Source organism: Lissotriton vulgaris, chromosome 4_1, assembly GCF_964263255.1.
Source record: "Lissotriton vulgaris chromosome 4_1, aLisVul1.2, whole genome shotgun sequence".
NCBI lineage: Eukaryota > Metazoa > Chordata > Amphibia > Caudata > Salamandridae > Lissotriton > Lissotriton vulgaris.
The window spans coordinates 810,480,669-810,501,701 of record NC_141691.1 but is presented as its reverse complement, the minus strand read 5'-3'; the positions used below and the strand labels follow the sequence as shown (position 1 = coordinate 810,501,701).

General features: G+C 44.2%; 1 protein-coding gene across 2 annotated transcripts in view; it reads left to right on the top strand.

The window, feature by feature from the left end:
• Nucleotides 1-21,033, top strand: part of MBOAT1 (membrane bound glycerophospholipid O-acyltransferase 1) — a 491,383-nt gene that overhangs the window by 418,237 nt on the left and 52,113 nt on the right. For both annotated transcript variants that reach the window (XM_086965142.1, XM_086965143.1), the window contains 2 exons: nt 933-1,036; nt 9,907-9,971. In XM_086965142.1, the coding sequence (XP_086821268.1) occupies nt 933-1,036; nt 9,907-9,971 (169 nt within the window). The remainder of the gene's footprint in view (nt 1-932; nt 1,037-9,906; nt 9,972-21,033) is intronic.

Here is a 21,033-nt window from a genome sequence, read left to right as displayed (position 1 = left end):
ATACAATTTTAGTAGAGAAAAGACAGTCTGTTATGGTTGATGTGCCAGAAAACTCAACAGTATCCACTAAGTAATGTGAAACATGAGGAAATGGAAAGGTACCAGTAGCTGCTGAGAACTTGCAATAGTAGACTTGAGCAGCAGCATCAAACCATATCCTGTAGGAGCCACCTGGCATATCTCTTACTTCTTGGGATTCCCTTGCAGAATCTTTATTGCAGTAGCCCTGGTGGAGAATGTGCCATGAAGTGCTTGTGCATTGGATCTGAGATTGGCACTCTCTGCGCCTTAGGCACAGTAAGTCAAGAACAGGACTTGCAACTAATAGCCTAGTGCAAATTGAAAATGTTTGTTTTTTCATGCACTAAAACAAATGGTATCCAATAGGCAACATTTCTTATTCCAGGATAAAGACGAACACCAAATGAATTTTTTTCTTCGCATTTGACAGGCTAAAGTTCCTGACCTGAGTCTTACTGCCACAAAAAAGACATGAGCAAATCTTGTGCTTCTGTTTTGTGAATTATTAAGCTGTTTTGAAATGTTCTCTTTAGTGGGCATTGACCACCATTTATTCCCATTGTCTCCTATTCCCACTTTTGACGTTTCCCTAGAAATGACCATATTTCCAAACTTTATTGTAAGTTGTGCATTTATAGAAGCGGTCCCCATATCATAAATTACATTTCTATTACAGTTGGAGAACTTGTTATGCATTCATAGTATGCGTAAGTCAATTTGGGAACAAGTTCTCCTGTTATGACCTAGCGTATTATTTGTGCATGTCTATATGCCTATCATTTGTGCATGTCTGCACTTAATGTACATTCTATTTTATCAGGTATATATGAAAAGGGAATGAATATTCTTATTGGTAACAGACATTCTGAAATGTTCTTCAAAATGTGTGACTTTCTCTCTTGCTTTTCAAGCGGATGCAGTCAACAATGCAGCTGGCTATGGCTTCAGCGGAGTGGACGAGCAGGGCAGATTTCACTGGGACTTGATCTGCAACTTAAATATCTGGAATATTGAGGTGAAAAATACTTTAACACACAATACTGAAAAGTATGCATTGCGAAGGTGTACCGAGGTACTTGGATAGTGAAAAGAGACAGGACCTTGCCATTTACCTATGAAGAGTACTCTGTTTCAGAGCCCACCTCATTTATTCGTCATGAAAACACCATTGGAGCCCACTAGGATATAACAGTTTAGGCTTGTACCAGAGCAGCAGTTCATGATGGATACGATACATCTAGTTTTTAGCCGCATGCATTACCTATCTGTCATGATGCCTTAACCCTTTGAGATGGTGGTCTTGTCCTCTCATCATATTGAGCATTGATAGCCTGATCCCTTAATCCAGACGCATTCTTCTTCAAAGAGTGCGTTTCTTAACCTTAACATTCATAGGCCTTCTGTGCTTTATGCATGTAGCTTGTTTCATTGCCTGTGCCTGGAAGAAACTCTTAACATACAGTAACTCCACAACACAACCTTGCTGTATGTATCCCTTCAAATACGAATCGTATTTTTCAATTCATTCTTCTTTCACATGAAATGACAGCCATTCCCAGGTCCTTTGGATGAGAAATTATCCTGGTTTATTCACGATTGAAAACAAGTGCATCTCATTTCATTGGTGTGGTACAAAAACTACCCTCTACCATTAATAAAATCTTGGAAAAATGTATTATTCTCACCATGTGCCATTTTAAAATCTGAACTACATGACCTGATGAACATGCAAAGTATATATGACTCCTCTCTAGAAATGAAACTGTTTCAGTACCAATTCTTTAGGACAGCACTGATACTACTGGAGTAACAACTATGGTTGTCCTTTTGTGCTTTGTTGGAATGCATTTTTCTGTTAGTTACAAGCCCATTACCAAAGGCGGAGTGCTTGGCAGATGAAGGGTCTACCTTGATGGCAAAAGCCCCAAATAATATTTATTTGCTAACAAAACATCCTCAGTCAAGTGGTAACTTTGCAATGGTCATGTTCCAGTCTCAAAGGTATATATTCTGGGTTAACGTGACACTCACATCTGTAGTATGTACTTCGGGCATTCCTTCTTTCCTTCAGCACACATTATCTGTATGATTGAATCTTAACTTAAGATGGAGATAAATCAACCCGTTCATTCAGAATATCACCTGCTGCTTGGTCACTCCATGGCAAACACCGGTGTATTACCTATGGAAGTCCTGATCGACCCTTCCCATGCCGAGTTCAAAGGAATCCTGTATGTCATCCTGGATACGGTTACACCATGGCCTGCCTCGCATCCAGTACAGGCTCATGGAGAGTATGCCTCTCCTCACTGACCTCCCCCAAAGTAGTGAAAGGAGAACTCCATGGCTTCTATTCGGAATACTTGGCCATCTATTTGGTATTGGTCCCTGTCCAAAAATATCTACTTGTCACAAGCGCCAACTTCTCGTAGGTTTGTGTTTGCATGCATACAGTGCAATCCTGTCTGCTCGTATTCCATGTTTTAAATTTAATTGTGGAAAAAAGGATCTGTTTTTGTTTGTGCATGTGTGTTGTGAGTGTATGCAGGCATACATAAGCATGTGGGATTATGGATGTTGGTGCCATGTTTTAGCAAATGGTCAGAGTGACACAAATACACACCAAATACACACACATCACATTCCAAAACATTGTCACACACATTCACACAAATGTACACAAATATATAAACACACCCAACTACATATACAAGTGTGTAATAATACAAGCACACACATATACCCACATGCATGCAACACACATATGTACACATACTGATGTATAAATAATCAATCAATGGTAAGCAATCAAAGCTTACCATCGTGATATCCTTCGCGAGAAAAAGGATTACCTGGCTAGGAGGATAAAGGCAGCCTCCAATTCATGCAAGGAGATCTTTACTTTTGTGAGGGAGTTCACGGTCCCTAGATCTAATCTCTCTCAAACCGCTCCCTCTGAGTCGTGGGCCTGTGATCTGGATACGTTTTTTACGGACAAGATTAAATTGATCCAGGACTCCTTCCCTGGGAGGTCGGCTGAAGTGCCTCCCAGCAGTGGGGTTGGGTCAGTTCCATCTTCTACCCTGGATTCTGCTTTGTCTGTTTTTCCACCTATCTCTCCTTCATCGTCACTGGCACTTTTGGCCAACCTGAAATCGGGGTCGCCGTTAGACCCCTGCACGGCCAAATTTCTGGCGAAGATGGCGGATGTGGTAAATCCCCCTCCTTAAAAAGCCTGGCCTAGACCACGAGGTGCTGGCCAATTATAGGCCTATCTCGCTCCTTCCGGCGCTGGCTAAAATTACGGAGAAGCACATGCATAGTGTGCTCTCCGCTTTCTTAGAAACCAACTACCTGCTCCACTCTACTCAATCTGGCTTCCACCCTAATTTGAGTACTGAGACGGCGCTGCTGGAGGTGTCTGAGTCCATCAAGGAGGCTCTGGATTCTGGAGGCAATGCCATGCTTGTCATGCTTGATCTGTCGGCGGCCTTTGACACCGTCCCCCATGAGGGGCTCCTCGCCAGACTTTATAACATCGGTCTGAGGGGGACGGTGCTCAGCTGGTTTACATCTTTTTTAGCTGGCCTTCGACAAACGGTCTGGGCCCCCGCTAGCTCCGCTGAGATGCCGCCATTGGGAGTCGGTGTTCCACATGGGTTCTGTGTTGAGCCCGACTCTTTTTAACATCTTTATGACCCCTTTGGCAGCACTGTCGGAGTCCTTTGGGGCCCAGATCGTTTCTTACGCTGATGACACCCAGCTCCTCTTCACATGTAGGAAAGGTGAGGATTTCGATGGAGAGAGCATTCGGGAATGTCTCGGGGTTGTTTTCAACTGGTTTCAGCAGAACAGCCTTAAGTGCAACTCCGACAAGTCGGAGGTGCTGTTCTTTGGCTGTACCTCAGACCCTGACTGGCAGGCATGGTGGCCAATTGACATGTTCCCCCCAGCACAGGCATCCCAGCTGGCAAAAAATCTGGGAGTCAAGATCGATAATGGTCTGACACTGAGATCTCAGATCCTCGGTCTTATGGGCACATGTTTCGGCATTCTTAAGATGCTCCGGAAGTTTCTCCCTCTGCGCACAGAAGAGCATAGGAAGATCACGGTACAAGCGCTGATTGGCTCCAGATTGGACTACGCCAACGTCCTTTATCTGGGCCTTCCGGACTATCTTGTACAGCGGCTGCAGGTCGTGCAGAATTCTGCTGCACGTGCCATTTTTGGCCTTCGCAGGCGAGCCAGAGTGTCCGGCCTTCTGCAGTCGCTCCATTGGCTGCCTATCCGGAAGCGGATAGTTTTCAAAGCGCTGACCCTGGCTCATAAAGCGCTTTTTGGCTCGTGAGCACAATATCTTCAGCGTAGGCTTTTCTTAAATTGAACGGCCCGATCTTTGCGATCTGAATCTCTGTCTCTCGCGGTGGTTCCCCGAGTGAAGAAGGCACGTATTGGGGGGCGCTCCTTTAGTCTGAGGGCACCACAGCTCTGGAACACTCTGCCACTGGCCTTACGCAGTACTTCTAATCTGCTGTTGTTCAGGAAGGGCCTTAAAACTTGGCTTTTTACCCTTTAGTATATGTCACTCTGTTGTTTAGGATTGTTCTCTTTAGTTGTTATGTTTTCTGTCTTATGAGCTGCCAATATAAAGCGCCGGGACACTCCATTGGAGTAGCCGTGCGCTATAGAAATCAAATTTAACATAACATAACATAACATAACATAAAAACTTAGACATCCACTAATTCTTACATACACAAACACACACCTACCCATAGGGATACACATAAACACCATACAGACATGCAGCCACTGAATATAGAAATTGTTTCTTATTACATACAATGGGTGGGAGAGCTGAGATTCACATGGGTCTGCTTGGATGTTGAAGTAATCTATTGGTGCTTCTGAAATACATGCATATGCGTACACACACACACCAACAATCACTAACACACAAGCAAAAAACATATCACTTGCCTGCATCTGTGTGCCAGTGGTCATATTTATGTGTGTGCTTGCTTCGGACACAGGTGTGTCATCCAAACAACAGATACACATACACATCCTGACCATCCATGTGTGTGAGTGATTTTGTTTACTTTTCTTAGGCTGTGAAGAGCACAGAAGGTTTCGAACAGCAGAAAAACAATCTATGCCACTTTAGCTTCAGCTGACGAGGGTTCATTAAATAGTATAGAACTGGCTTATACCCGAATAGAGGCTCCTGTGAACAGACCCTTTGCAATGCAAATGTATCCCTTAAAGTCTTTGGAAAGGTTAAGTTATAGCACATACTCGTAGATTTTGATAGGGATAAGGTCTTCATCCTTTTTCCCCCCATAGGTGTAACGATGGGTGGACTTCGAATTCCTTTCGGTTGCTTAGCAGCTCTTGAGGGGCACATTTTTTTATCTAATTCTTGCGTGAGTCTGTACTGCATTTTAGATTGTTTTATACCTTTTTAGACTGTAACACTGTTTACAATACCTGGCACTTTGCACTTTCTGCCGGGTCCTCGGTCCGAAACGTCTGTTCTAATTGTTTGCTCGGAGAGACGCGGCTCCTCCCCCTAGGCTTGCCTCATTTCTAGTAACAGCACACTTAAGGTCAATGTGTGCATGGATGCCAGCAGGCACGCTGCTGTCGTGCCGCTTTCGTGCTGCTCTCGCCCCAAGACAAGCATATCTGTGCCCGTCTGCGCCAGACCGCGGCCAGCGCCAGCCATGCTGCTCTCCGCAATACCGGTAAGAACATTTCCCTGACACGTGACTCTCTATTGAAGTTGAGGAAGACGGCGTGCCCAGATGGCCATGCAATCAACTTAGTGAATACCATACTCCCATACGTCTGTACAAATTATAATGTGGCCATAGGGTACTCAGAGGGAATATGCGGAAACACCAGAGTTACCCCGTTAAACTCAATGGTAATGAATTCAGAAGACAGAATAAGAGCCTGCCTTATTAACTGCAGGTCTCTGCTCGAACATGCAGATGATGTTTGGTTATCCCTATCGAATAATGACTGGGATATGATGTTCCTGATGAAACCTGGATAAAAGAGTAGTCTAGATCGGTTCTAGCATTAGCTATCCCGCCAGGTTTCAAAGTATGTTGCACAAACCGAGCAGAAAACAAAAGAGGGGGTGGGGTAACCTTCATAGTGAGAGACTCCTGAGAGATCTCTTCTACAGAATTACAGAATTTGGGAGTGATTGAAGGATTACATTTCTGTATAAAGACTGGACCTTCATCCTCTCTCGCTGGACGATTGATCTATAGTCCCCGAGCTCCCCTCTCAGCCTCACTATAGATCTTTGTAACTTCATCACGCAGAAGTCACTACAATACTCAAACTATATGGCCCTAGGAGATTTTAATATACATATTTCAGACCCTAATTGTACTCAGGCTTCTCAATTGTTGATGTCACTCAAGGGGGTCAATCTCATTCAGCATGTAAGATCACTTACCCATTGTGCTGGCAATATCATAGATCTGGTGTTCTCTAACACCCCGTCCCTGGTCGTTGAGTCTCCGCAACAATTGGTCTGGACAGACCACTTCTTGGTCCCATTTTCATGTAGTAGAGTAACACCACATTTTAGCGGAAAAACACATAACATGCCCAAAAGGAACTGGGAGAAACTGACACCGGACTCCTAAGGCCCAGTACTGTTGGAAAGCCAACCCCAACTTATCAATGACCCGAACATTGATGAAAATGCTCTGACCGGGTGGATATCCGATGCCTTGAGCAACCTAGCCCCAGTTAGGCTAGGCAGGTACCCTAGAAATTCCCTGTCAGCCCTGTGGTTCACAGAGGAACTCAGATTGATAAAAAGCAAATGCAAACAAAAAGAAAGCCTCTGGCGGAAAGTATACTGTCCTCTGGCCAAAAGGACTTACAAGGAAGCTCTAAAAGAACTTTACAAAGCTACGAGGGTTGCTAGAAGAGACTACTTTGTGAAGCAAATTAACACCGCGGAAAACTCCTGCAAAGAAATCTTTCAGATAGTCAGCTCCTTTACCAAGCCTGTAGCACTCGAAAGTAAGATACTACCGTCACCATCACTATGTGTAAAACTGTCAAACTTCTTTGAGGTAAAAATCTGTAAGGTTTACGACGTCTTCCCAACTAGAATGAAACCATTGAATCTGAAGCTGAGGATTTCCACGATGGGGAGGTTTCCTTGTCTGAATTCCCCTCCATCTCACTTTAGGAATAATTGGCAGGAATCCTGAATGCAAATCAGGGTCCCCAGAAGATCCCTGCCCCCCTAAACTGTGGGGAGCACTTGCACACATTCTTAATCCTACCCTGAACCACCTATGGAACAGCTCACTTATCACCAGCATCTTCCAGGAGTCCTGGAAATATGCTATGCTTCTACCTCTCTTGAAGAAGCCCAACACTGATCCGGCATAACTTAACAACTACCGCCCAATCTTTCTTCTCCCTGCACGTGCTAAGATTTTGGAAAAATGTGTCCAATGACAACTTACTAATTTTTTTGACAGTCGTGGCATTCCTTATGAAATGCAATCCCTATTCAGAGTGGGCGTCTGTACAGAGACAGCTCTGCTGGAGGAGGCAGAGTCTTTAAGAATGGCAGTGGACAGTGGAACCTCAGCCATGCTAGTGCTGTTGGTCTTGTCTGCCATCTTCGATACAGTGGACCCCCCAATCCTACTGGCCATGCTTAAATGTGAGGGGGACGGCACTGGTCTGGATAAAGTCTTTTCTAAGCGACCACCCTTCAACGACGGCAAAAAACCTGGGTGTTAAATGGGAATCTGATCTGACTTTCTCAACCCAAGTACGCTTTATTGCATCCTCTTGCTTTGGCAGAATGAGAAGCCTAAGAAAATCTCTACACTTTCTACCAGAGAGTTGATGAAGAACCGTTGTCCATGCATCAGTGACTTCAAAGTTGGACTACGCAAATAGTCTTTACCTAGGGCTGCCTGCACATCTGATCAAGAGATTGCAGATGGTGCAAAATGCGGCTACGAGATTAACCAGAAGAGTACCTTTTAGACAAGACATCTCTCCACATATCAAACATCTCCATTGGTTGCCGGCAGCTAAACGGATAGAATTCAAGGCCTTGACCGTAGCTTTCAGGGCCCTGAGAGGCATCTGTCCCAGCTACATCAGGAAACGTAGTAGCCCCTATCAACAAAAACGCTTCTTAAGATCGAACTCCCAGAATCTGCTGTGTGTACCTCAATTTGAGAAGTCCTGCATTGGAGGTAGAACTTTTACAGTGGTGGTGACCAGATTATGGAACTCCCTTCTGGATAGACTTCGCCTAATCCAATCTGAATTGTATTTCAGGAAAGCACCAAAAACCTGACTTTACAGACAATGCTAGACCCCCACATCTTATCTGTCTTGTTTTTTTTTTTTTTTAAAGTTTTATAGAGTGCGAACCTGACCCGTGAGGGTATCAGAGTGCTTTACAGGATTGAAGGGTGGTATACAAAGGACTTAGGAGGGGAGGATATCAATGGGATACAAAGGGTTAGGTACATTGTGCCGGAAAAACAAGCAGTCTCAAATTCCTTATACATTTGGGATATAAGCAGCTAGAATTATTATACAAGAAAATAAGTAGTCTCAGCTCCCGGGTGGGATGCCTAGAAGGGCCGGGAAGGTATCATCCGGAAAAAGTCAAGGATAATGCCGTAACGGTGGGAGGAACAAGGTCGTAGAGGAGATTGTAAAGTGATCGTTAGGCGAGGCATTTGCCCATAAGGAAAATGTTGGTGTCCTTTTTGAAGCGTGCCAAAGTCGACAGTCTCCTGATGGAGCGGCCCCATATAAGGCCCGATTGTAGTTTTTTTTTTTTTCGGAAGCAAGCTGGTTGGAGCAAAAGGTCTCTGGCAGACCGGGAGTTTCTGGCTCCTCCGGATATCACGAGTTTCTGAGTGAGGAATACAGGGGAATTGGAGTATAGAGCCTTGTGAGTAATGCAGGCCATCTTAAGTTGGATTCTGGCCTCGAGAGGAAGCCAGTTCAGAGCTTTAAGGTGGGGAGAGATGTTGTTCAATTTCTTTAAACTGGTTGGGAGTCTGGCGGCGGCGTTGAGGTAGGCTTTCAGTGGGGCCAGAGTTCTGAGGTAGACCTGCGAGAGAAAAGCATCCGTATTCTAGTCTGGAGATGACTTTTGCATAGGTTGTCATTTTTAGGTCGGGAGGGTCGAGGAAGGGTTTCAGGTTTCTTAGGTAACTCAGGTGAAAACTGGCAGCTTGGGCCATCAAGTGGATATGGCCCCGCATTTTCAAGCTGCCATCTAGAGTTACTCCAAGGGATTTAGCAGAGTCCACAATGGTAGGATGGCAGTGTAGCGCTGTGATAGCCTTGATCCATTCTTGGATGTCTGGATTAGTTTTGGGTGGGGATATAAGAAGAAACTCAGTTTTCTTTCCGTTACGCTTGAGCTAGTTAGAGGTGAGCCAGTGAACACTCTGCTTCAAGGCCGCATCAGTGCCGGGACACCTCTGTTTGAGGTAGATGTTGTATAAAATGCATTATTATTATTATTATCTGTACATTAATGTCAGATATAAGATGTCCTAACATTGTGTGAAAAGGTAATTTTTATAAAGAAAACAAAATACTGCTGTTAAATATTTGCCGTATTGCACCAACTATCCAGGCATGCTGGGAGCTGATAAACATTTTGTGTGTTCAACACTTCTGTGTTCTACGGTCATGGGTATTCTCTATTTATTGCCTGACTTCTGAATCAAAAAGTCAAATGTTGTTGAACGGTGTGCATCAGCGTCAAGAGGCCACTTCATTGGTACCTGTGCTCTTTGCTGTTCTGTTATTTTTATTTTTAAAAAGTAATGTAAGTCTCTTACCTTTCCCTAGACGTCAACAAGTTTCAAAATGTACATAGACAACTGGAATATGCAAACAGCTGTATGGCTGAAGCGGTGAGTAAAGTGCCACTGTCAACCAGTTGTATGTTGCTGATTTATATTCTTTTGCAATACTTCAGGATATGACTATGCATTGCTATTTTTTAGGATACAAAATTACTGCAGGTGACTAAATTCAGTCTGCAGGGCAGAGAAAGAAACACAAATAAAAGGGCACTTCCAGGTAGATATTGACCGGGGTGGAGTAGGGCTCTTGGCTTCCTCATGGCTCATATGACTCCACCCTAGTCTAACACTACGTGGGAGTGCCCCCCTCCTTGGATATTATTTATTAGGTCAGTATTTATATGGGAAAAAGAACAAAACCTCAACAGTGAGTGATCTGTCAACATTGAACTTCTCATTAGTGATTCCACTTGCTCAGTGAGTAATTCCCTGCCGCAAATACACTGATAAGTGAAAATCCCCTTTTGGCCCCTTGTGTAGCTTGGATCCTGAATCTAAGAAAGGTCTTGTGGCAAGCTTTACCATAGGCTGGACTTCATGTCAAGACTGGAGGCTTGTAGATAGCTACAGAAGTAAGACCCATAGACCACGTTGGGATCAGGGTAGGAATTTAGAAAAATAGTGTAAAAAATGTCCCAACTGGTATTAATGGATAGACAATTATATATGTATGCCAAAGGCATACAGTGAATTGACGCAAAAACCATATGGTTCTCATAACAATGTAAAAGTTTGTCCGTTTAGAAAGAATGATTCAAATAGAGCCAGGTCAGGGGAAGCGCCATTAAATGAGCTGAGCGGTCGACGACGTTTCGATCCTTGTTAATCAGGATCATCTTCAGAACAGGATTGCGTTAGAAGAACCGGTGCTGTGTAAATCGTGTGTGGGCATCCCGATGGATCAAGGGTATGGAGGAGGAGGTACCAGGGTGTCTGACCTGAATAGAAAGGATTGACCTTGACAGAGGCGTCCTTGGTAACCAAGGAGTTGGTTGCTCTGGTGGGGTAAAGGTCCACGAGTCAATCGGACCTGGAGCTGGCTGAATCAGCGAGGGTCAGCCGGAGCACGCAACCTGCGTGTCCGCGATGCCAGGTGGCGTGATCCTTCCATTCAGGTCAGACACCCTGGTTCCTCCTCCTCCGTACCTCGGTACCGGCATACCGTTGATCCATCGGGATGCCCACACACAATTGACACAGCACCGGTTCTCCTAACGCAACCCTGTCCTGAAGATGATCCTGATTAACAAGGATCGAAACGTCGTCGACCATTCAGCTCATTTAATGGCGCATCCCCCGTCCTGGCTCAATTCACTGTATATATTGTACACTTGCACTTCATGCGCCGTTCTAGCTGATCACATTGTCACTTGCATCGCCACCCGTATGTCACTGCCACATACCTTGCACCAAGTCCAATTCGGGTTGTTTTGTTATTAATTTTGTACAGTGCTGCTACAACTGTATTTTTTCTCTTGTTTCTCAAAATATATGATGCTATGAGCACATTTGCAAATTGAAACAATAGGAGGAGGACCTGCACAGCTTGGTGCTTCTGGTTCTAATCCAAAGTGAGACTGTGTAGCGTGCCAGCAGGGTTGAACGCTGTCTGTACCTCCCAGCGAGAATCTAAACTAGTGCAAAGCTCCCCCCACTTGGAAGGAGGCACCCTGTTGCACAGCTTGAAATTAGACAAGTGTCTATCAATTGTTCATCCAAATTAATTCCACCTCATATTGGGGTTCCAAAAGTATTTAATACTTCATCAAAAGTTCAACAAAACTCAAAGTTCTGGTTTTATATCCAACATCAACATAATCACGTCATATTTCTTCCCCAATGCATTTCGGGCTGATGAGAAAGCCCTTCCTCAGGGGACAACTCTACAAAAAAGGAACAAATCATCATATCACTATGTATGTCATGGATGGTATCTGTACATTCATCTGTTTGCATCATTGAATTCATAAAGCCAACTTCATGCTAATCAGTAAGTGCCAAGATGTCATATCAAACGCTTAGGTGCCATGCGTGTATTGTGTGTTTCTAGTCATGCTCTTGAATCACCCGGTAAACCTATGCGTGAGAATGTGAGTCCTTGAAAGTGCCAGAAAGATAAACGTGCGTCGCATACAAAGACCACCGTCTCAAAATTCTCCATCACCAGATTGTGCAACCAAACAGAACCCAGATTTCTTCAGGGACGCTAACGTGAGGCAAATACTCACGGACTGTTTTAAAAATATGCGTCGCGATATCTGTAACATAACAAAACAGCTCGTGTCAACATTTTACATCGGACACGTGTGCCCGAATTATAACGCGGTCCCCAGACTGGAGTACTCACATGGTAATAAGGCTGGAAGGACACATAGCCGTCTGTGTGTCGGGAACCCCGGGAGTGTTCTCGCTCGGCGGTGTTTTTACCGGCTCGTGTTTACATGCAAAAAAGTGAAGACGCACTAAGAAGTGAAAACGGGCTAAAGCAAAAACAGTGCGGCCATATTGAGTGAGGAAAATGATAAAAAGGGTGAAATTAAACCTACAGGTGTAAAAAGAGTTTGTGAATAGTGACATCACACAGATTTAATTGACATTGACACAACACGAATAAAAAATGGAATGCATGTTAAACTGAACATTTGAATTACAAATAACACAAAAACTCCATCCGGTCATTCAGACTGGCTGATATCGCGACGCATATTTTTAAAACAGTCCGTGAGTATTTGCCTCACGTTAGCGTCCCTGAAGAAATCTGGGTTCTGTTTGGTTGCACAATCTGGTGATGGAGAATTTTGAGACGGTGGTCTTTGTATGCGACGCACGTTTATCTTTCTGGCACTTTCAAGGACTCACATTCTCACGCATAGGTTTACCGGGTGATTCAAGAGCATGACTAGAAACACACAATACACGCATGGCACCTAAGCGTTTGATATGACATCTTGGCACTTACTGATTAGCATGAAGTTGGCTTTATGAATTCAATGATGCAAACAGATGAATGTACAGATACCATCCATGACATACATAGTGATATGATGATTTGTTCCTTTTTTGTAGAGTTGTCCCCTGAGGAAGGGCTTTCTCATCAGCCCGAAATGCATTGGGGAAGAAATATGACGTGATTATGTTGATGTTGGATATAAAACCAGAACTTTGAGTTTTGTTGAACTTTTGATGAAGTATTAAATACTTTTGGAACCCCAATATGAGGTGGAATTAATTTGGATGAACAATTGATAGACACTTGTCTAATTTCAAGCTGTGCAACAGGGTGCCTCCTTCCAAGTGGGGGGAGCTTTGCACACATTTGCAAATTGTCAGAGTCTCCTTATCTCTGTTGGCGTAATGCCCTTGGCATACATATGTAATTGTCTATCCATGAATACCAGTTGGGACATTGTTTACACTTTATAAAGACTAGCATTATGCATAAGTTTTTCATTGCCTACTCCATGCATCTATTCAAAGAAACGTTTAGCAAAACTCAAAATTCCAGAACTAGAGCATCACATCCCTTATACGTTCAGACAAGGTAGCCCTCATCATCTTTTCATTGCTGCTCCATGTCAGCTAAATAATTGTTTTTCTCATTATACAGTTAAAGTCTAGAAAGGATATTTTAAAATAGAAATTATATGGGTCTTCAAATATAATCTTGTTCTTTTTTTTGTAGATTTATGGTTTAATTATTAAACATACATTACTCAATGTATGGGATCTTAGTTTTTGTTGCGGTTTAAAAAAAAACCTTTAGGTAGTTTAATTTTTTATTAAAGATAGAGTAAAAAATGTTTAATGAGTTGATGTTACTGTGTTTCATTTTGAGCTTGACGTTGAGGGGGACATTCAAAAACTTCAGAGGAGTCTATAGGCAGTTAAATATTAGGCCCTTCACGGGCAGGTAGCTGGGTGCAGATCTTGTTGCTGTGTACGAGCCGAGGGACCGGAGGCACGCAAGCAGGGTGTCTAAAGATAGGTGTCTGTATTGAGAGCTGCATTATGTATGAACTTATACACCTATGAGCGTCATCTTGGTTGTGGGCAGAATTATGACACTGTGCTGCGCTCCCATTGGGTGAGATTAAAATCTGAGGGAGCGCTTGCCAGCTGTTTTTCGGTGATAGTTTTGTTTCAGTTAAAGTTCACAGGAGTCGATTCGGTTTAAACAAATTAATGTTTTCATGATATTTAATTAAACCTGTGAATTGTTTATTATTAATATTCAGTTGAAGTATTTTAATATATTAATTGTGTCCTCTGATTAAATATGAAATAGTGATTGATTAGTTAAATTAATTGATTTAGACCTATATCGAGAAGGAGGAATCCTGCGCTTTTAGTGAATTGTTGCAGGAGGAGATTTTCAGGAAATTGACTCAGAAGAGGATCAGCCTTCAGTTAAAGAAGATGTTAATTCTTTGGAAGTTAGAAATGAAAATTGGCAGAATCATCTGATGTGGGTGAAGAATGCTAGTCCCTAGATGTAAGGGAGGCTAAAAAGGGCAAAAGAGAACATTGAGAAGGAAACCCATTTGTGGGGGGGGGGTTGAAGAAGTTTTGTCCTCTTTGTAGACAGGTGGTCTAAGCACCTAGTCTAAGCACTACAGAGCGTGACGTTGTCCCTCGCAGGACATTATAGGGTGGCCAAAGCAGCACAACAGAGATTTGGGCTGAGCCTGATGATATTGTGGCCTTTGGAGATGATGTGATGGATCTGTATGACAATAAGATTGGAACTTGGACAATGATAAGAAAGAGACAGCTCAGAGAGAAGGATTCCCTGGGCGTAGACGTGTTTTGCCCACAGATGATTAGCCATCCTACAATTATAATGATTGGTGACCTTTGGGCCATGTGGCAGAGTTCATAACACCACGAACCTACAGATCTTTAAAAAGGGCTGCTATAAAGAGCAGAGTGCTCTCATCCAGTGACCAATATTAAAGTTTGTGCCATCCAAGATTTAGACCCAGACTTGATCAGTTTTCTATTTAAGATGGCTTGTGATCTTTAAAAAAGTTGGTAAAAAGCATTAAAGCACTGCCATGATAGGCTCTTGGGTGTGATTGCTCCTATGGCCTCAGAACTTGATATGGCAGAGGAAGCCTAACAAAGGGGGTGAGTGTGGACACAGCTCCTCAGAGGCAGGAGTTATCAAGCAATTCGTTTCTTAGGAAATGCAACTACTGTTTTGATCACTAAAAGACAAAAGGCCATTCTGATAATAATTAATCCAAAGTTACGTAACTTTGGTAAAAAGAATTTGGTGAGAACCCTAAAGGTCTATTTTTTGGAGATGATTGGTGGGAGATTAAGACACATTTGTGTCTACTTTCCTGACATTGGATGATTCCCAGGCATCATTGTGTAGAATCTTCGGAGGCATAGCTTTTGACACGACTGGAGCAATGGAATGTTTCTCCGGCCGTAAGTTTAACAAGCATCTTTCAGGGCTTCTAATCAGACACTGGTTTTTGATGACAATAGTGAAGATCAAGTAGAGGTTGTCAATCCAGGCTACAGATATTTTTAGTTTTCTCTTGCAAGGGTAGGGGAACGTCTAAAATGTTTTTTGAAAAAATGAAACAAGTTGACAATAGAGCAGTAGTTTCTCAATTCAGTGAAAGGTTATGTCTTGAGGTTCAAGGAAATTCCAGGTGCAAAAAGCAAAAGAAGTTGTGTTCTACGGGATCAGAAGGATCTGGTGAAAAAGGAAGCCCAGGAAATGTTAGGGATGGATAGTATAGAAAAAGTTCCAAATGATGTAAAAAGTTTTTTTTGTCCAATTTTTCTGGTGAAAAAGGACGAGAGTTGATATCTATAAATAAATCTAAGGGACCTTAATTGGTTTGTAGATTATAGAGATTGGAAGATGGAAGGAATCTATCTCATGCAAGACATTCTCCAGGAAGAGGACTGATTAGTGACAATAGATTAAAAGTATGCTTACTTTACAATTCCAATGGGAGAAGAGTATCCAATATGCACAGTTCAGGTGGGCAGGAGAGCTATATCAGTTTGCTTGCCTTCTGTTCGGGCTAGCTTTGGCACCCTGATGTTTCCCCAAGCTTCTGCAGCCAGAGGTAGCAAATCTCCAAGAGAGGGGAGCACGCATTATTATGTATCTCAACGGCTTCCTGATTAAGTCATAAGATGAGCAAGAAATAGAGGAACAGTTGCATTTAATGATTAATGTGTTGGAAAGTCTATGTTTTTTAATAAACAGAGAAAAGTTAATGTTAGCTCCAGGGAAAGAATTGGATTTTTTACCTTTCTAGGTAGATACGATACAGTGAATCTTAAGTCTGGCTGTGAGGAAGGAGAAAAAGATAAAATATGAAGTAAATAATGTATTAGACAAGAATATGGTTTCTTTGAGGAATAATCGGTATTTTCCCATCATAATTTGAGGCTGTGTTCCTGGGTCCAATACATTACAGAGGTCTGCAGAGATTGAAGGCAGACAACCTGAGAAAGGTTTTATGATATGGTGATCTGATTTGTTTATCGGTGGAAGAAAGAGTGGAGTTTATTTGGTGGCTAAACAATATAGAGGCATAGAATGGCAAAGCGATTTTTGGAATGTCTCCTGGTTTCATTTTGAAAACAGATGTGAGTCTGCATGGTTCAGGGCTCGGATGGGTAAACAAGAGGTAGTACATACAGTGATCAGGAGAAAGCAAGTCCTGCAATCTAACAGAGGTAACTGAAGAATTGTCGTGTTATTCTAAACAACACCCAATAGGACTGATAGCAAAATACCTTCCAGACAAAAGCAATTAAGTCGTGTATTGAAATTGAAGATTTGCAAGTGATTGGAGTCTCAATCAAGACGTTTTTGGGGTGCCGTAGGAGCAATGGGGTCTTTTGAAGATAGATCTTTTAGCTTTTTGGTTAACAAAGCAGTTATAGAGGTTCTACCCTAAGTTACCCAGTGTTGCAACGGAAGCAACGGAAGCAGTGGATAAATTTTTTTTTATTTTTTTATTTCAAATCAACAGCAATGTAGCTTAAACATGTACATATTACACATGATGCACGGCTTTGCTCTGTTCATTTCTAAAGTCCAATAATGCATCCACGTGCCATAATGATAGCCTCCTACATGTTGAGCAATCAGACACAACAGGCCATAACAACAAATCAACAATAAAACAGAAAGAAAAAAGAAAATGCAAATGAAACCCAAAAAGAAAAATGCATTATCAGTCACAAAGAAGTGTCTACTGCAAATCACAGGCATTTAGCAGTACCCCTCCCAGCTGTGCTGTCACTATTAAAGGATCCACTCAGACACTCTCACTACCAACCCACGCCCCCATGGATATCCGCACCAATCCGCTGCTTACTCAGCTTCGTCAAGCAGATATAATCTCAGTGGCTCCCATATGTCTCTCGGCCTTGACCTGAGTGGCAATTCTTCCGCATATACATTAAGGTTATCCCTGCAGTGCACCAGGTCGGTCAGCCACTCCTTGAGGACAGGCCGATGCCCCTTCCCTCATGTGACCGCCACCCTTCGTGCAACCATCAGTAGCGCCAGTCGCACAAAGTTGCCATTCACCCCTCTCACATGCGACACGCAGCACAAGAGGCACACCAAAGGAGTGCAAGGGAGGTCCATAGCAACCATCTTCTGCAAGCAATCCACCACCGCAACCCAGAAGTCTGCCACTGCCCTGCATTTCCACGCCAAAAGCATGAAGTCTGCGTCATCCTGTCCGCACCTGTCGCAGCACGCCGACACACGCAGTCCATACCCATACAATCTTGCCCGGATGTAATACACCTGGTGTATATATTTAAAATGAATGATCTTTAGGTTGCCATTCATACAGAGCTTCCCCGTTAATCCACAGACATGCTTCCAATTATCCTCAGAGATAGCCGCAGGCAGACACTCATTCCATCTTACCCAGCTCTTATCTATTTCATCCACCGTTTCATCTTTAATGAGGGTATATCATTTAGAAATCAGCCTCTTATTATTAGGTGTGGCGAGAACAGTCTGCAAGGACAGCAGTGCCGGCGGCTCGCTCGGAAAGGTGGTATAATGTGCTCTGTCTCAGCCTATGGATCGCAAACCGAAAAAAAAGCGACTGATTCGTGATGTGCTGTAAATTCTCTTGCGTGACAAATTCACCGCTGAGGTAGACATCTCTCATATGCAAAATACCCGCCTCTCTCAATACCCTCATAGACGGGGCCTCGTGTGTGACAGACAAGCGCGCATGATGTTCCAGTTGCATTTCCGATGCATATACCGGCAACTTCTGCGCCAGCTTCTCGATCCTTTGCCAAGCCGAGATCACAGCGTCAACTGTATTTATATCTGATCTCGGGGTGCCCCGCGAGATATGAGTGACCACACTGTGCAGTGGAATGGGAGCCGCATCCCCCTCCTCCACCGCAACATGCGTTGTAAAGGCGTGCGGCCTGTACCAATAATATAGATATTGTGCCTGCGCAATGAGATAATATGCATAGAAATCCGGTGCCACGAATCCCACCCTCTCGTATCCTTTGGTGAGGACTGACCACTGCACTCGCGCAGTCTTGCTCCCCCAAACCAGTCTGAGTAAGTGGCTACGGAGAGTCTTAAAAAATTCCATGTTAAGAACGACTGGAATGTTTGCAAACAAATATAGAAATCTAGGTAACACGACCATCTTGATAAGAGCAATGCGGTCCGCTAGCGACAGCGGTAGTAAAATCCAGGTCTCAACCATAACCTCCAGTTTCGAGCACGCCCTACCGTAGTTTTCCCGGAGCACCACCACAGGATCACGATGCACCCAGACACCGAGGTACTGATCTGGGTCTGTAGACCATATTAGTGGGAATTCCTAACTAGGCTGAGCAGTGCCTGTCGTCAGCGGGATTATAAATGGCTTCTCCCAATTAATATGTAGGCCTGAGATAAGTCTGAAGCGCACATACTCCCGCATTAGTTGCGCCAGGTATCTGGTCGGCTCTCGTACAAAAAGAACCATATCATCCGCGTATAACGATATTGATACCGGCCGGTACTTGAAATTCAATGCTGTCTCCCTGTGACGCTGACAGATAACACCGGCCAGTGGTTCAAGGATGATCGCAAATAGTAGAGGCGAGAGAGGGCACCCCTGCCGAGTCCCTCTCTCGATGCATAGTGACTCAGATGTCAGCCTGCCCATCCGTACTCTCGCCGACGGAGCCGTGTAGAGCACCGCTATCCATTGTAGGAACAATGTGGGAAATCCCATACGCCGCAGCACCCGATGCATGTAATGCCATTCCACTGAGTCGAACGCTTTGGCGGCGTCCAACAGCACCGCCGCGGCCTCCAGATCAGGTTCTAAGACATGAAACATAGAGAAGAGCATGCGGAGGTTATGCGAGGTGGACCGCTAGGGCACAAATCCCGACTGATTAGGCAATATCAAACCCCGGTAGTAGTGGCTGTAATTTGGTGGCGAGGATCTTCGCCAGAATTTTAGGATCTATGTTTATTAGCGACAGCGGGCAATACGATTCACAGCGTTCCGCCGGATTGTCTTTCTTAAGTAAGGTGACAGTAAGTGCCTCTCTTAATGACGGAGGAAGCATCACCGCATCGTACGCTTCCACATAGACTTTTAACAGGTACGGCGCGATCAGCTCTGCGTATTTTTTGTAAAATTCCGCCGTTAGCTATCTGGGCCGGGCGCCTTACCATTAAGAAGTGCCGCTATCGCCAGTTTTATGTCCTGCTCATCTATGGGAAGACAGAGATATTTACACTGCACGTCAGACAGCCAGGCGCACGCGATATCTTCCAGGAATTCGTCAAACTCCTCAGCTGGCAGCGACCCTCTTGTACTATACAGATTTGTGTAGAACAAGCGGAATTGCTCAGTAATGGTCTCCGGAGTGTAATGCTCTACCCCCGCGTCGTCTACTATCATATCCACTCGCTGCTGTTCGAGCCGCTCTTTTATCTTAAACGATAGCGTATGACTCGGTCTGCCTGCCTCTCGGTACCGCCTGGCTGTGTGTCTACGAGACAAATATTTAACCTCTGTCTCCGCAAAAGAGTCGTATTCCCCAATCATCTCTTGTATCCGAGCCAGTGTGGGCGCCGCAGGCTGTCTCTCATAATCGCGCTCCAAGCCTCGCAGTTCACTCTCTATCCTCTGTAGCTGTGTCCGTATATCGCGAAGTATGCCCGCAGCAGTCCCAATGCACACCCCTCTAATGGTGACCTTAAAGGCCTCCCACAGCGTCGCAGCCTGGTCTACCGTACCTTTATTCAGCGCAAAATACTGATCTATGGCCTCATGTATGGTCTTCTAGTACACTGGTCCAGAAGTGCTTGAGCGGCTGAACCTCCGTGTAAACGGGCGGTGTGCGCCCCTCGGATTTCTCAAAATCAATTTCACCAGATTGTGATCTGAAAGCGTGTGAGCAAGTGTCACCACTTCATCGGCCCAGTCCAGGAACTCAACATCAATCAGCCAATAGTCAAGCCTAGACCAACTTCCATGCATAGGTGTCGCATGCATGCCCTCCCGCCGCTGCGGGTTCCGCAGTCTCCAGACGTCACGCAACCCGAACTCTTCCATAGCCCTAATCACTCTCTCAGCAACTCTCGGGGTACGATGCGTCATAGGATTCGACTTATCCAGCTTCGCATTCAGGTATGTGTTCAAGTCCCCTCCCCAGATGACAGGGGTAGCCGGCCATTCTCTCAACCGTCCGCAAATACGATCAACACACACTGGGTCATCAGCTATGGGTCATACATATTTATAATGATGATCAACTTGCCCTGCAACTTCCCACATACCATTGCACACCTCCCATCATCATCAGTGTAAGTGTGTAGCGCCTAAAAGTCAACGCCTTTCTTGACCAATATCATCACACCTCTTGCATAGGAAGAATACGAAGCTGTCAAACATAAGCCCGCCCACCTACCCACAGCCCCGCATGTCACGAGCGGAGCCAGATGCGTTTCCTGCAGCAACACAAATTGTATTTCGTGTCTATTTAGATATGCTATCACCTGCCTCACTTTTTTAGGAGTGTTGAGGCCGCTGACATTTCAGGTCAGCATCACACATCTATCTGCCATCTCACA